Here is a 17157-nt window from a genome sequence, read left to right on the forward strand (position 1 = left end):
TTTATGAATTATGATTAAAGATAAATTTAAGGGACGCCTGGGTGGCTCAGTTGGTTAAGCGACTGCCTTCGGCTCAGGTCATGACCCTGGAGTCCCAGGATCGAGTCCCGCATCGGGCTCCCTGCTCAGCGGGGAGTCTGCTTCTCCCTCTGACCCTCCCCCTTCATGTGCTCTCTGTCTCTCTCTCATTCTCTCTCTCAAATAAATAAATAAAATATTTTTAAAAAAAGATAAATTAAGATGAAATAAACATTTTTCTAGTAACTCAACTTGAGCTGTCATATAGGCCAAGGCTGGCTTCACTAACAAAAGCATGACGCTAATGAGGAAAAGGACAAAGCTCAATCTACATACAGATCACATTTGTTCTGTTCTATGAACAAAAAGACCCAAGGCTCATACATATTGCCAATGAAAACAGTGAAAAAATAAAAATTCACCTTGTCTATGAAAAGAAACATTTGCTTATTAGGAGCCCCTAGCACAATCTCCACATAAGTAGGAGATATATATATATATATATATTCCATTATATATCTAAATGCGCCTGGGTGGCTCAGTCGTTAAGCATCTGCCTTTGGCTCAGGTCATGATCCCAGGGTCCTGGGATCGAGCCCCGCGTCGGGTTCCCTGCTCAGCGGGAAGCCTGCTTCTCCCTCTCCCACTCCTCCTGCTTGTGTTCCCTCTCTCACTGTGTCTCTCTCTATCAAATAAATAAATAAAATCTTTAAAATAAATAAATAAATCTATATTTAGAAACAAAATTACAAAAATATCATTCCTATTCTTTCTGGCCATAAATTTACTGATACAAAGCTTAATTTTATTATATTTGCTATGGGTGCCTGGGTGGCTCAGTCGGTTAAGTATTTGACTCATGTTTTTGGCTCGGGTCATGATCTCAGGGTCATGAGATCAAGCCCCCATACAGACTCTACACTCAATGCAGAGTCTGCTTAAGATTCTCTCTCTCTGTCCCTCTGTGCCCCCACCTCCACTCACGCATGTGAGCTCTCTCTTTCTCTCAAAAAAAAAATTGCTTTTTTTTTTGGATGGACCTGTTTTTACAAAAAAATTGTATTTAACTGATGATTTTTTTTACCTCTTTAACACTAAACACAGTAATGTGGTCTTTAATAATTTATCTGTATTAAATATCATGCCTTTGGATTTGGGATTTATATAGCTTCTTGTGTATATTCATTTTGTCTATTTCCATTTAAAGAAAAAGTTGAAGAAATTTTTTAAAATTCCATTTTCTTTCTGAGCTCTGATAAATGGAACTACTGGGAAGTATATGCATAGCTTAAGTTAAAGCAGCTTCTCAAAGGGAGTGTGAACATTGCTTATAGTATTTGACAAAAAAACCACAATTCTGATGAAAAAAGAAACAACTTTTTGAGAGAAGAGAGCATGAAATTAAAATGCAGCCCTTCTTTTACTTGCTCTAATTCATTGTGACTTGCTAGATAGAATTCTGTAGTCAAGATGAATTAAAAATATATGGCAAATTGAATGTTTAACACCTTTTTTTCTCCATATAATAAAAAATATAAAATAAAAACAAAGAGAAGTAGTGAAACAAAGTGGCTACTTAAAAGAACTTTCAGTAAAGTACCCTCCAACTGAACATTACCTCAAAGCTTACTGGACGTTTATTGGGGTTTAGAGCACATTATACTTTCACTATTCCTTTCTGTCAATTCATTAGCTGAATAGATGATAATACCTGGGTTTTTTACAAGAGCTACTTGAAGATTCAGAGTCAATTCTGAAAGGAAGTTTTATATAGAAAATGTCACTTTCACCCCTGAACAGTGGATTTACTCTACCTTTAGTTGGAGCACCAGATCCATTCGATATTTACCAAGAGGGTTTATGTCATTTAGAATCAAAGCAATGATGATATCAATCCCATTGGATTCATGAGTAGCAATACACGTCTAGAAAACAAAATGTTTACCAATGTTTTATTTACAACATAAAAGCCCTAGAAATCATCTGACGTAAAAGAACAGTCACCTTAGTTTTTTTGACCTTTAAAACAGAATTAAGATTTAACTTTGAGATTAAGTCAAGGCTTTAAATTTGACTTATCCTTTCATATCGAATCTTTTAATTGATTAGGATTGATTAAATGGCTTTGAATGCAGAACACTGAAAGAGACAGTGTGTGTAAATAGGTATCTTTTAAAATGAACCATTTTTATAGAATTTCAAAGAACTTCAAAAATTGAGTTAAATACCCTTTTCAGACAACAAATTCTAATATGCCCCCCACTAGAGGAGCGCCTTAAATTCAGAATTTTAAGATCTGATTTCTCCTGGCTAAGAGAATATTCCCATTTATGAAAGGAGTGTCCACAGTACGTCTGTTTGTAAGTCAGTGTCATTGGCACTGATGTAGCTTATCAGTTTAACTGCTACTGAATGCTGAATGAGTCACATGTGATGCTGCTGCACCTGCGAGGGAGCAGCAGACAAGGAAGACAGGCACCTTCTAATGTTCTGGGGACATCTGTCAAGTATGGTGGTTGAGGACAAGTTCTGCAGAGTCCTTGAACCTGAGTGATTTATAGAGGGACCTGACTTGGGGGAAGTTTATAAAACATCCTGAGAGGTAATCAGTATTTTGAAGGTTAGGGTCTACTGTGCCAGGATCCTGATCTTAACTCAATGGGTAGAACTTGAACATCAGAAACTTGTGGGTTAGATTTCGTGGAACTACATGTTACAATGCAGCATCCAGTGTCAAGGGGGTTTGAAAAATGGAAACACAGGTGAATTAAATGAGAAAGAGTAAACTCAAGGTAACTCTGAAATAACGGTTATCTTTCAGAATGGGCTTCATTTCTCCCTTTGCACAAAAAACTTTTTACTCCCCCAACACAAGGGAAAGGTGTCTTCCATCCATGTCCCACATTTCCTGAGGTTCTTCTGATTATTAAGACACTTGCTAGACTTGGAATCGATTTGCAGATCATTTCTGAAATGTTCTGGCAACCTTCTTTTCTCCCACACATTTTCAGAGGTTGGGGTTCAAAGTAAGGATATTTTTAGAGTAATGTGGGATTCATGTTTATTATCACTATTTATTACTGTCTTATTATGTTATTTTATCATTAGTTTTTACTTTCAGAGCCTACTGGACTTAGTAAATTAATTTCAAAACTAATTTCATCCTTTTATAAGACCAAAAGTGGGGAATATGTGTTTGATATTATCGATATGCATGTTTTTTACCAACAACAAAACCAAGTCTCCAAATTTGTATATTTTTCCTCAACTTTTAAATCAATAGTTAAGTTTTCTTGTACCATTACCCTAGGAGACTGAAATATAATCCAGGAAAATCCACGCAAAATCTGCAGACTCCTTTACCAGGTAACACGCACATTACAGAGGGAGGAGAATATCCTCACAACAAATTCTTTATGTCAGTAATTGTTGGTTTTTATTCTACATACCTATGTATGCATATGTATGTACATGTTTATACATATGTGTGTGCATATGTCATACTTTGCAGCCTGGGTTTTTTCACACTTCTTTTCTGTTATGCACTGATGTTTGATCTCAATGGCTTCTTTAAGATTTATATCCAGAAATGTTTAGCACTTGACAACTCTTTCTTCCAGGCTGAATCCATGCTTGCAATGATAGCTCCATAACACTTAAGCAGATGTGAACAGTTAATTAATAAATTCTAGGGTGACTCTCCTCTCTGTACTAGCTCAAGTGTCCTGTCTTCTAGGCTCACAATATGTCCTTGATGTCCAAGAAAATGGCATCAGGCAAACCTTCTGGAAGAGAGAGGTGAAATTTTACCCTTGAAAATGTAATGCAGTCAAAAGAGCACTCTATTTAGACCCAATCAAAAGTCCTGAGTTTTAAGAATGGCTCTACAATATACTGATTCTGTCACTCCGAGACCGTGGAACATCACTTGATCTCTGAGTCAGAAAAACCTATTCATCCATGAAATGGGAGCAGTAAGAGCTATTTCATAATTTTCATAAGTTTACTGTGAGTATACAGGACATAATATATACTACACATTATAGCGGAGTGGTAGGAGCCAAAGGGAGTGTATTCCACAAATCCTGGGAAAGAGTCACTAAAGATGAAAACTGAGCAACGGTGAAGAAACACATTTCACTCTTTTCAGGAGGTCTGATTTTTATCTGGAACATTTTCATGGAAATTTTATTTTATGATGAAATTAAATAAAAATAGGGCATAGTGTTTGCTAGTCTAGAATTCAGTCTTTGTATGTTTCGTGAGAAAAGTAAAAATATCTGGCAAAGCAAAAAGAAAGATCTTTTACATGTAGACAAAGCTTGGCTCCTTCACCAGTTTGATCCTTTTGCTAATTAGTCATGAATCCTTCTGCGTGAAGAACTGCTTTCACGGTTACCTGATTTTCATGGCATGGGCCCTGGCAATACTCCGTCAAGCTCTCCAGAGTCTGGTTGACCAGCACTACATTCTTCTCATTGATGTAGAGACCCAACAGACCCAGGCCACCCGTGGTACTTCCACAAATGCAGTCCAAAAACTGAAGGGTCTCACAGACGAGGTTATAATTTGTTTTGTTGTTTTGATTCCTCAAGAAGTTCTGAAGGCAAAAGAAAATATACCTGAGGAGTTAAAAGAAATCACTATGCTAATTGCTTTCAGCTCTCTCACTATGTGTTTTCCTGACTCAAAAATATCCCCTTGGCAATGTGGCATGGAATTGCTCTTTATAAGAAAGTATTCACATTTATTAAATTTCCCCTAGGTTTAAGAAAAAAGTCTTAAGTTTTTTCCTCAAGAATCTAAATTTATCTGTATAGTTCATAACAATGTCATTACCTTAAAACTATATGGAGAAGGCAAAAAAAAAAAATAAGAAGAAGGACACAAGAAGCTAGAAAGCAGTTGATCAGGGAAAGAAGCAATTTTCAAGTAAATGATCCTTTATAAACAGTGCATCTTCAAACAGTAAATCATACAACCACTATGGAGGGCAACTTAGAAGCACCTATTAAAATATTCAGTTAACATACAGTTCCACCTCATATATATATATATATATATATGTATATAAAATCATCATATGTATATGATGTGCACACACACACACACACACACACCGCTTATAATACCAAAAACTGGAAACCATACCATACCTATCATAATGTGACTGATTTAACAAATAACAGTACATCCAAACATTGGAATATTGCAAAGCTATAAAAATGCGGTACTTCAATGCATACTGATATAAACAAAATCTAGTAATAAGGTGTATTACTAAATGAAAAGTAACTTGAGGAACATTACATAATCTGGGTTTTTTAAAAAGAGTTTATGCATACAGATCAATATGCCTTTATGTGCATAAAAATCCCTGGAAGGAAGTACAACCTGTTAACAGTACTTTCTTTGGAGGAGTAAACCTAGTGAAAGGTAAACAGAGAGGGAAACTTTTATTTTTATTTATTACTTATTTTTATTAATTTAATTTATTATTGAATTTACTTATTGAATTTATTTCCACCACTTTCTTTTTTTTCTTTAGTTTTTTTGTGTGATTTTTTTCCAATTTTTTATGATGGCATAAAATTTACCATCTTACCATCTACCATAAACATCTTTAAGTGTACAGTTCAGTGGTATTAAATATATTCAGAATGTTGAGCTACCATCACCATCATCCAATTCTAGAACTCTTTTCATCTTGTAAAACTGAAACTCTATACCTATTAACAGCTCCTTATTCTCCCCTCCCCTCTCCCCCTGGCAACCACTACTCTACTTTCTGTCTCTCTCATTTTGACTACTCTAAGTAGGTCATATAAATAGAATCACACAGTATTTGTCTTTTTGTGACTAACTCATTTCACTTAAGGCATAATATCTCAAGGGTCATACATGTTGTAGCACATGTCATAATTTCCTCCCTTTGTGAGGTTGACTAATATTCCATTGCACGCATATACCACATTTTGTATATCCATCTGTCAATGGACACTGGGTTGCTTCTACATATTAGCTATTGTGAATAATTTCACCATCTATTCTATTAAAACAAAACTATTTTAAAGATTTTGTTTATTTATTTGAGAGAGAGAGAGGGAGAGCATTCGAGTGGAGGGGAGGAGCAGAGGAGGAAAGAGAGGGAGGGGGAAAGAATCTCAAGCAGACTCCCTGCTGAGTGTAGAGCCCGATGTGGGGCTCGATCTCATGACCCTGAGATCACCACCCCAGCTATTTTATAAGAATGTAATGTAATCATACATTACACCCAAAACTATTTTATAAGAACATTTTCCAAATTGTTTGATCTCACACTCCTATTAGAAAAATATTTGATCAGATACTATCTATCTATCTCCTACATGGACAGACCAAATGGATCAGGATAAGCATGTAGGCACCAGTATCCTCCCTCTGGAAGTAATACTTCTGGCCTTTGCCTGCCACAGCTCTGCAGCAGCCCTATCCACATTGTGGTGGGGTGGGCCACAAGACTCACAGTTTCTACCATTCACGAAGTTCTGAGCTTCTCATCTCCTTAGAGGATATTTAATTCAATTCATATGAATCGACCGTCTCTTACCAACTCAGAACACCTCCACTCTAGGCTCTCACTAGAGAACACAGCTTCAAGCCCTGCTCTCCCTAATCCTGGATATGTGCTCTTAGAGATGATTTTACCTTTCATGTAGTTACGCCATGGTGACATAAGCAGTGCACAAATAATGCAAAAAACAAAAGGCCAAAACTCCTAGGTGCCCCTCAGTCCAACTATTTGAAAAAGAAAAATGTACCAAAGAAGATGTAAGACCAGGACCATATTCATCTACAAAGGTATCAACATTTACTGTCCTAAAAAATCCTCCTATATTAACTGTTTCTAATGAAGATGTATAAATATAGTCTGTATCCTCACTCAAGATATATGAATTCAGTTGGAAATGATGAAAGCCCCTATATCTATAAAACCATGAAAGGTAGGGGCACCTGGGTGGCTCAGTTGATTAAGCATCTGACTCTTGGTTTCGGCTCAGGTCATGATCTCAGGGTCTTGGGATTGAGCCCTGCATGGGGTTCTGTGCTTAGCAGAGAGCCTGCTTGAGATTCTCTCTCTCTCTCTCCCTCTGCCCCTCCCCCTCCTCTCTAAAAAAAAAAAAAATAAATAAATCTTAAAAAAAAAACTATGAAAGGTATAGATGAGGCAAATGCGACCTTACTCAACAAATACCAGACTACTAGGATTAGATGATGCTAACTAAGGCTAAAAAGATGTGAGCTGAGGATGCCTTGGACGATAATATACAAGCCTGATTTTTTTCACGCATAAAGGAATTTCCCCTCACTTTTCATCACTTAGATGCAAATGTTTCTTCCCAACTCAGAAGAGCCCTATCGGTTTTATTGATTATCTTTCCAAAACTCTCTCCAGAACTACAGGTTAGTATTTGAATTTAGTTACCTACAATCATAGGCTGTCTTCTCAGCTTTTACACAAAATAGAACGAATACCTGCAGTTCCCGGTTGTGATTCTCACATAGCAACTGAAGAAACCTCAGTATGGGCTGCATGATGGCAATTGCAGGACTCATCGTTACTTCCTCTGCAGACTTTTCCTCAGCATTTCCTGCTTCTGATCCTGCACACATAATGTCTATTTCCGGATCCATTTCCCTTCGGTACGCACAGTATGCTTTGGACGTTGCCGAAGAAGCTTCTGTTAATTGCCCTTTCATTCCCTCTTTCAAAAGTAATGATGAATCCCTTACTGAAATAAAACAGTACTCTTATATTTCTGAATTAACTTCCTTTTGCTAATTATAAAGCAAGACAACCAGTTACCCAAATTCTCTAAAACTGAATTAAAAATCATCTGACATGAGGTACAAGAATTTCCCCAAAACAATCTGAGGTAGCAACTAAAACATTAAATTTGCACAGGACATTAAAAAAAAGATCTTAATGTTTCACCAATTTTAGAAGGGCTCATGTCTTTCTGATAAATATAAAATATGAGAATTCTTGAATACAAGAAGGTGGGAAAAATATGGCAAACTTCAAAACCTTAAGGTTTATATGATTTATATTTACTTTGCCAATGACTTCATTATTCCAAATACCAAGAATCTTTCATTAGAGTATGGTGATATAATTTCTATTCTTAAAGTCTGGACTTCACGAACATTCCAAAGGTTTGGGCAGCTGGCTCTTTACCGTGCACTCCACAAGGAAGCCAAACATTTTCATGTCACTAGTTGCTTTGTGCTGATAATGCCTTGTTTAAGTTTGGTCCCGCACAGCTGTTTCAAGGTCAGCCCTATGGCCATGATAATTTAAGAACAGAACTCCATACACAGAACCACAGTTGGGACAATGAGACTAAAGTAGGTGAGATGACAAAGATCAGTGAGACTTAAAAGTTATGTGACCTTCTGTTCTATTCCCCCAAGTACTCAGATATTTCTTTACCTCTCATCCGTGGACCAGATGTCATCAATTCATTGTCATCATCCCTTTTTTTGTTACCTAAGTCTATGGTATTAACTGTCACTGTTGATCTTATCTCTTTCTGAGCAGCCTTCATTCGGTCATACAGAACTTTGAAGAATTTTTCTGACTTTTTTTGTTCGTGCAACTGCTGGTAGAAGGAATACTGCAAGAAAACATATTTTAAGATATGAATACCCAAGTGGAGAAAAATAGTGCTTGCATGCTTGAAATAAACATAAACATCATGGATAAAAGCACACATTTAATGTGCTGCCCCTTATTATTTCATAAATTAGCAGCTTTTACCAGTCTCCTGTACTCTTTAGTATATACTAATAATAGCTTGTATTTGCTTGGCACTTTCGACTAAAATTCAATATATTTTCCTGTTATTTCATTCATCCTTACTGATTATTTTATTTTAAAAATTTACAAGGGCACTATAAGAAGTTGTATGCAAAGAGTTCCTTGATTTTTTATATTAGTATAAACTCATGTCTTGGTTCAACACATATTTATTGAGTGCCTACTATATGCCAGGCCCCGGCTACTACTAGGGACAGAACAAAAAGGAAAAGCCACCACAATCCCAGCCCTCCTGAGTTTGTCACCTAGAGGGGAAAACAGCCACTAATCCAATGATCATCCTGTGTATTACGCAGCGTTACAAAGAGTTATTTTTCTCTTTATCTAAATTACAGTACATTTAATTTAGAATGTGTTACCATGGCAGCCTCACTCACAGGAACCCACTGATAGATAGGCACTAAGTTTTTTTGGTACTTCATTAGCTGCATTGTTTTGCATGGGGTCTAGGACAAGCCTGCCATAAAATGTATAAAATGGATTCTGCTTTAAGAGTGAATAATGATGTAGAAAGGATTCAACACCACAATGATGATAAAAAATATCATAGTGAGAGGTAGAAATACTGAACCTTGAAAATATCTGCATAATCACTATTTGCTTAGTGACTTATGGAAGTATCCAGAAGAGGTAGGAGGTGAGAAAGGTGATACACTCCAGAGAAGACAGAATTTGTACTGGGTGGGGAAACTGTATGTTACTAATATGAAAATCATGGGATAGGCACAATAAATACAATAGAAATAAAGTAAAAAAAAATTAATAAAGATAATAATTCTAGTAACTGTACTGATTAAAAGACAGTTATATAATCTTGATGAGAGACAGTGTGAAGAAAACATATGAAAAACAATGACTCCCAAATGAAATACAATGAACCATAATCCAAAAATGTAAACAGACAATTTTGATGAGTTTGGCTCCTGTACATAGGCTTTCCTAAAAGAATGCCAGGAACCATGACCTATAGGTCCTGGAACTTGCAGGTAAAACTCTAATGACATCAGGTCTTGAAATGGATGCCTGTCCTGCAATTTTCAATATGGGCAATGTATGAGTACAGAGCAATTTATGAAGCCTTAGGACTTGGCTTCATACCTACAAGGGGAAGCTCTAAGCACAAGGCTAGCAACTCCTCAAGAAAGCAGGGCAAAAAGCCACAGTTACCATAGCAACTACAGTGAAACAGTGAAGCTGGTTCTGTTAATTCAAAGGATAAATGCAGCATTTACAGACCTCTCCAGTCCCACAAATTAAGCTGATGCTTAGACCCTAATATATCCAATATAATTGGGTTAGAAGGTGAAAAGAGGTTTCAAAATATTCATGAGGAAGTTACAGGAACTTTGTGACTATATTAAAACAAAGTTTTATAATTTATTTAGTTCCTTGAAATACATTATCTCATTGATACTTTCAGTACAACGGTGTGATAAATAATAAGTATTCTTATTTCCACTTTACAGATCAGTAAGATAACGTTTAGTAAAGGTAAATGACTTGCCCAATATTATATAACTAGTAAGTGGTAAAGCTAGGATTTAAATCTGGATTCTCTGACTCTAAGTCATTAAATTTATTAAAGTAACTTACATAGGCTCCACCTTTTGAAAACCAGGGCACTATAAAGCTGAACAGTATGACTTTAATAAAGATAAAAAGCATGTTTTATGTAAATGTGTATATAATCTCAACAGATAGCATAAGGATTTCTATTGTGAAAGACATGGTTTTTGATTAGGAAACGCTTCCATAAGCTTCAGAGTATAAGGGGAAACTCTGAGGTTTTTTCAGGAACCAAGGGTGATGGGTCAACAGATCTGTGTGACAGAGGAAGGACTTTCCCCCAAGAAGGATGGGGGAGCCCAGAAGAGGGAAGGCAGAGAAGGAAAATGAAGGGAGGAACTGGAGAGGTGGTGTAAGCCTAAGGCAGCGATGCAGGGTGGATCAGCCAGCGAAATTTCCCAGGGGTCAGGAAGTAGAAGGTTATTTCAGAAAGGAGATGTCTAGAGTGGTTAAGAGCACAGACCCTGGAGCCAGACTGCATGGGTTTGAGTCCTGACTCTATCTGTAACTAGCCATGTGAGCTCAGTGAAGGAGCTCAAACCATCTATCTCAGATTCTTCTTTGGTAAGATGAAGATAACATATGTTTTACCCTCATCAGTTGTCGTGAGAATTAACCAAGTCAGTACATGGAAAGCATGAAGAACAGTGCCTGGTATTTAGCAGGCATTACTTTGATAAGTGTTATTATTAGTGTTCAGTTTGAAATTATAACAGAAGTGCCTCCCCCCTCTGCTCCCCTTCAACCAATCTTTAATAATGTATATTAAACATATACATACATAAACACGGCTGATGTAGCTAGGAGGGTATAAATTAAGGAAGGGAATCAGATTTCTATAAAAGTAGGGCTGTCAAGCATTAGTGCCTAAGGGCACTGTAAGAATGTAACCACCCTCCCTGGGGACCGGCAGGAGTCTTGGGGAGGAGTGGGTTTTAGACTGCTCAAGGGCAAGGAATAGGATTCAAGCTGACCTCAGTGAGACCTTTTAGAGATGGAGAACATAGCTGCTATTTGGGTTATACGCAGTGATGTAGAAAAGTGACAAACCTAAATAAGGGGTGGCTAGTAAATGACATTGTCATAACCCATCTTCAAAAAAGGCTTTCATATACAAAAATAATTTAATGCTATTTCATCAACAAATATTTGTTGAATGGTGATAAAGCACTGTGGGTAGAAGAAATGGGGCAGGATCTACTCTGAGAAGGATGAAATTTAATTAGAGAGGCAAAATGTCGTTCAAATAACAACAAAACAAAGTAGCATAGGCAGAGTGCCAAATGGATATTAAGGAAACAAATGTTGTGGGAGCTCAGATAAAGGAGTGGTTGTCAAGGCCCGAGCCAGATGGGGAAGACTTTGTGAAGGGGGTAGTATCTGATTCAAACCATTCATTCATACGGCCATCATTCCTGAACATTTATTGGGCCAAACATGGTGTCAGACACATGGGACACAAAGATGAGCTGCATGTGGTCTCAATTGTTAAGGATCCATAATTTGCTAGACCAAGCCCGCCACATACATGAAAAGGCACAATCAAGTGGCAGAAATGCCACTGAAGACATCAGCAGGATACAGCAGGGGCATTCAGTAACTAGTGGACCATTCTGCCTAGTGGCACATGGGATCGGAAGAGGCTTCCAAGAGAAGTTCATGAGTTGGGTCCACCTAGAGGGGAAAGGAACGTGAGAAATAGCATGAGACATATGAGGAACTAGGAAGAGCTCAGTATACCTGGTGCACAGAAGAGAGGACAGAGGAGGGAGAAGGTGGAATCAGAAAGTAAAAAGTGAAGAGATGAAATCATGAAGGATCTTATGGACTGTGTTAGGGAGTTTCTGCCTTTGTAGGGCAAGCGACTGACTTTAAGCAGGAGAATAACATGTTTTTTGGAAAGATACCTTTGGAGGCAAAGTGGAGAATGATTTGGAGAAGTACAAAACTGGGATCAGGGATACCTCCCAGAAGACCTGGTGGCCCAGAAAAGATAAGAAGGCTGGGTAATGAGGGCTGGCTATACAGAGACTGGAAGCAGAGTGTGGATATGAGAGATGTTAGCAGGGCAGAATCACCAGAGGTTGGCCTTCAGTGAGATACTCAGGAAGGGAGTGAGAGTGAGTTAGCTGAGGTCAAAGTGGGCTTTCAGCTTCTGGCCAGACATCTGGGTGGATGGACCGGCAATTACTGAGGGAGGCAAAGTAAAAGGAGGAGTTGGGTGGATGGAGAGTAACAGTATATTCAGTCTGGGACATGTTGAGTTTAAGGTACTAATGGGACATCCCACGAAACATTCTGGAAGATAGCGGGATATAGAGTCTAGAAGTGCATCGAGTGAGTGGAAAATCATCAGCATTGAATGGAAGTTAAAGATGCAGAAATGAACAAGGTCAGGCTAAAGGAACAAGCAAAATAAACAGAGGAGAGCCCAAAGAAACGTGAGAGATGTCAGGATTCAAGAGTTAAGTAGATCGGGGCGCCTGGGTGGCTCAGTTGGTTCAGCGACTGCCTTCGGCTCAGGTCATGATCCTGGAGTCCCAGGATCGAGTCCCGCATCGGGCTCCCTGCTTGGCACAGAGTCTGCTTCTCCCTCTGACCTTCCCCCTCTCATGTACTCTCTCTCTCTCTCTCTCAAATAAAAAAAAAAAAAGAGTGAAGTAGATCAAGAGGAGCTTTCACAGAAGGCTAAGAAGAAATGGCAGGAGGTAAAATGAGAAGAGAATGGTGTCCCAAGACCTAAGTTGAAAATCAGAGAGGGAGACATACCAAGAGAGACTCTGGACTCTGGGAAACAAACTGAGGGTTTCAGAGGGGAGGGGGGTGGGGGGATGGGGTAACTGGGTGATGGGTATTGAGAGCACGTGTTATGATGAGCACTGGGTGTTGAACACTACATCAAAAGTTAATGATGTACTATATTTTGGCTAACTGAACATAATAAAAAAATGGGGGAAGAAAAGAAAGAAAAGTTTTCAAAAACAAAGAAAAAGTCACCAGTGACAACTGCCACAGAAACATCATGTGAAAAAATACTGAAAGGTATTGGGCTCTAAAGGGATGCAGGGACCTTGTCAGGACTTTGAAAGTGGAACAGGAAGTTTCTGGCAGAAGCTGGCTTATTCTGCAGCAATATGAGGACATAAATAAACGTAAATATGTAGGTAGGGTCCAAGATGATCTCATCCGATGACCCTGCATGGTCCAGTAACGGGAATCCAGAAGGCACTTTAATTGCAAGGATTGCTTCTATCTAGAGATTAAAAACAAAAAGTCCTTCACTACTATCTGGATAATCTCTCTCACACATTATGTAGTTTGCCTAGACAATTTCTTTAGAAAATCCCAACTGAATATCTGGTTGTAGAAGACAAGACCCTTTCCAAGAAAACCCACACAAATCCCTCCACCACCCACTTCCCCAACTCCCCTCAGAGGAATCTGTGTTGCAGCTTCAATACCATGAGAATTTTCAAGATGTTTTTAAAGATGTTTTTCAACAGTATCAGTGTTTGGGACTTGTTTTCTGGTCACTGTGACATCTGCTGTACATGAGGCCTTTCTTCCTAAAGCCACCTGCTATTGGATCTAGCGAAATTCCTGTTGGACAACAGGAATGGACATTGCCTTTGCTGGATTAATAAAGGAATTACCCTAGTTTTCAATTAGATGTGGCTTCCATTTGCCCTGAATAGGAAAAGCAGATTCTGAAATTTCCAACTAGTTGTAAGCATAGTTTCCTTCTCCAACCAAGACAAACACACAAAGAGCAGTGAGCGGGCGGTAGGACTAGGAGCAAGATGTGTGTTCTTTGGGAACACTCCCCAGCTCTGCTCTCAGTGCCCCCCCGCCCCAAGTGTGTTCTGCCTTTGGGAGTGGCGGAGTCCAGGAGCACGTGGGAGAAGTTTCGAAGTGAAACGTGTGCCTTCTAGAAATGGTGCTGTGATGATGCCTGCATGCAGAAGACATGAATGGCTGCTTTCAACTCACCCCTCCCAAGCTGAAGGAACAAAGGAAATGGTTCTTCTCTCCCCGGACCAGTGAAAATTCACTTACTCAGAGGTATTGGGGTAATAAGAACTGGGACATTTGGGGCATCAAATAAAAAGGCTGTTCTAAACCTCTAAAAAAAGTAAATGGGAGAGGCTGTGCTGGGAAGGGTGATCAGTGGTACTAAGACCTGTTATAATGCCAAACACAGTGTGAGGAGTTTATGTATTTATTTATTTTTACATTTAATTCTTAGATGAGTCAAAATGTTTTTATCGGCTGAAAGTAGGTCTCAAATTTCCCTAAACAAATCAGAATTTCTGGTATAATGTTAGAAAGGAAGCTTCCAAGGAATGTTCTGCTTCACTGAATAATTTGTGAAGGTCTGCAGTTTCTATAGTAAATCAAATAAATTTATAAGGAAAATGTGATACCAGGTTGTTGGGTTTTTTTTTTTTTTAGATAGTCATGAGAAGCAAAAAGAAAAATACATTACTTTCCTTGGTTTCTATGACAAGTAAATAAGAAATACAAATAACCAACATAACACTCATCATGATAAACAGGTACCTGAGTCTGTGTATTTCCTCCTTCAAGCAAGGCAATGCCAAGTAAAATGCCTTCTGAAAAAATTCTGTCATTTTTGGTGTTCACTATAACATCGATGACAAGTTCGGATGCACCTTCTTTATCCAGTAGACACTGAATATCTGACATTGATATCCCCATCTTATCTGAATCTTGTCCAGAGAAGTTCCCTGTGATTAGGAAATTGAAAAAAAATCTTAATTTTCAGACATTATTAGCACATAAGGTTTTTGAATTATTAGATCTTAAGAATATTATTTATCACTGGAATTTTTTCCCTTCAGCATTAAATATAATAAAAGCTAGGGTTTTAAAAAAAATGTCAGAAGTTTGAAAAAACATAGCTTTCTATTCAAAGTATAACACCTGTAATTGTTTTTTCTTAATAATAATATTTTAGAAAAAGAAAACTAGCTTTATTTTTGTTCTTAATTTACATATTAAGAAATTATGACATAGTTTACTATTTTCCAGCATCAAAGAGCAAAATTAGATGTTCAGATCCTTGTGTTATGAATGCAAAATTTTGTACAATGGCTTTTAATAGTGCTTTCTGAGTGGAATTTTTATATTTGTTCTATTTTAAGTAAAATGCTAGCATAACATCAGCATGAAGACATGTGACAAGAATCCCACAATGATGAGAAAATGATCAGTCTTACCTCCGCCTTGTGCAGATTTGCAGTAGGTTCCAGAGAGGTGTCCATTCATACCGACTCCATAGTCTCCTTTAAAGTAGCGATTCAGGAGTATTTTTCTTAATGTGTTACCCTAATACAAAGGATATGAAAAGGTGTTTCTTATTGTTCTTTTTTCTAATGGAAAGGGAAAGTATCAGTACATTAAAATGTCACTTAAAATGCATTTTATCAATGATGGTGAGACATAGAAAAATTAATTTTATACATCATAATATTTTCTGAGGCAGAAATTTGCAAATGTTTCCCAAGAAAATAATGATCTTGCTTTCCCAGAAATAAAATATAGTATTTTCAACAAAATGTACTGGGAAAATTACAATAGATTGTACCAGGAACACTTATGTACTACACATTTAAGATTGCCTCAAAAGCTGAGGGTCTTAGAGTTGTTAAGAATATTAGTGATGCCCAGGGAAATAAAGATCAAAACTACAATGAGAGATCACCTCACACCAGTCAGAATGGCTAAAATGAACAAGTCAGGAAACAACAGATGTCGGCGAGGATGCAGAGAAAGGGAAACCCTCTTACACTGCTGGTAGGAATGCAAACTGGTGTAGCCATGCTGGAAAACAGTACGAAGGTTCCTCAAGAAGTTAAAAATAGAACTACCCTATGACCCAGCAATTGCACTACTAGGTATTTACCCAAAAGATACATACGTAGTGATCCAAAGGGGCCCTGCACCCCAATGTTTATAGCAGCAATGTCCACAATAGCCAAACTACGGAAAGAGCCCAGATGTCCATCAACAGATGAATGGATAAAGAAGATGTGGTAGATGATGGACTATTACCCAGCCATCAGGAAAATGAAATCTTACCATTTGCAACAACATAGGTGGAACTAGAGGGTATTATGCTAAGAGAAATAAGTCAGTCAGAGAAAGACAATTACCATATGATTTCACTCATATGTGGAATTTAAGAAACAAAACAGAGGATCATAGGGGAAGGGGGGGAAAAGTAAAACAAGATGAAAATAGAGAGGGAGACAAACCATAAGAGACACTGAACTCTAGGAAACAAACAGGGTTGCTGGAGGGGAAGGGCGTGGGAGAATGAGGTAACTGGGTAATAGGCATTAAGGAGGGCAACTGATGGAGTGAGTACTGGGTGTTATATGCAACTGATGAAGCACTGAACTCTACCTCTGAAACTAATAATACACTATATGTTAATTTAAAAAAAGAATAATATTAGTGATGCCTAAAGGAAACACGGCTTAATAAGCACCCTAAGAATTGGCAACCCAAAGCCCTATTTGAAGGAGCTTAGTAAAAAGAGCTAGGAAAGTGGTGGGTATACAGCTGGTGCTCCAAAAATTATGCTTGATAAGACAGAGTGAATTATATTTAAATTCCAAGGGATTTATTCAGAAGATGATAGGTAAAAGACAGTGTATTCCTTTATAAAACATGTAATTCAAAAAAAT

General features: G+C 37.8%; 1 protein-coding gene across 1 annotated transcript in view; it reads right to left on the reverse strand.

Moving 5' to 3' along the window:
• The window catches only part of ITPR2 (inositol 1,4,5-trisphosphate receptor type 2), a 499992-nt gene that overhangs the window by 148693 nt on the left and 334142 nt on the right, over positions 1-17157 (reverse strand). Inside the window, exons 38-43 of the mRNA XM_028113213.2 lie at positions 15685-15793; positions 15005-15192; positions 8492-8675; positions 7534-7790; positions 4418-4618; positions 1833-1943 (exon numbers count right to left, since the gene is read on the reverse strand). Of these exons, the coding sequence (XP_027969014.1) occupies positions 1833-1943; positions 4418-4618; positions 7534-7790; positions 8492-8675; positions 15005-15192; positions 15685-15793 (1050 nt within the window). The remainder of the gene's footprint in view (positions 1-1832; positions 1944-4417; positions 4619-7533; positions 7791-8491; positions 8676-15004; positions 15193-15684; positions 15794-17157) is intronic.

This window comes from Eumetopias jubatus, unplaced genomic scaffold (genome assembly GCF_037043125.1).
Source record: "Eumetopias jubatus isolate StellerSeaLion01/CBP00866 unplaced genomic scaffold, mEumJub1_p1.0 scaffold_8, whole genome shotgun sequence".
Classification (NCBI taxonomy): Eukaryota; Metazoa; Chordata; class Mammalia; order Carnivora; family Otariidae; genus Eumetopias; species Eumetopias jubatus.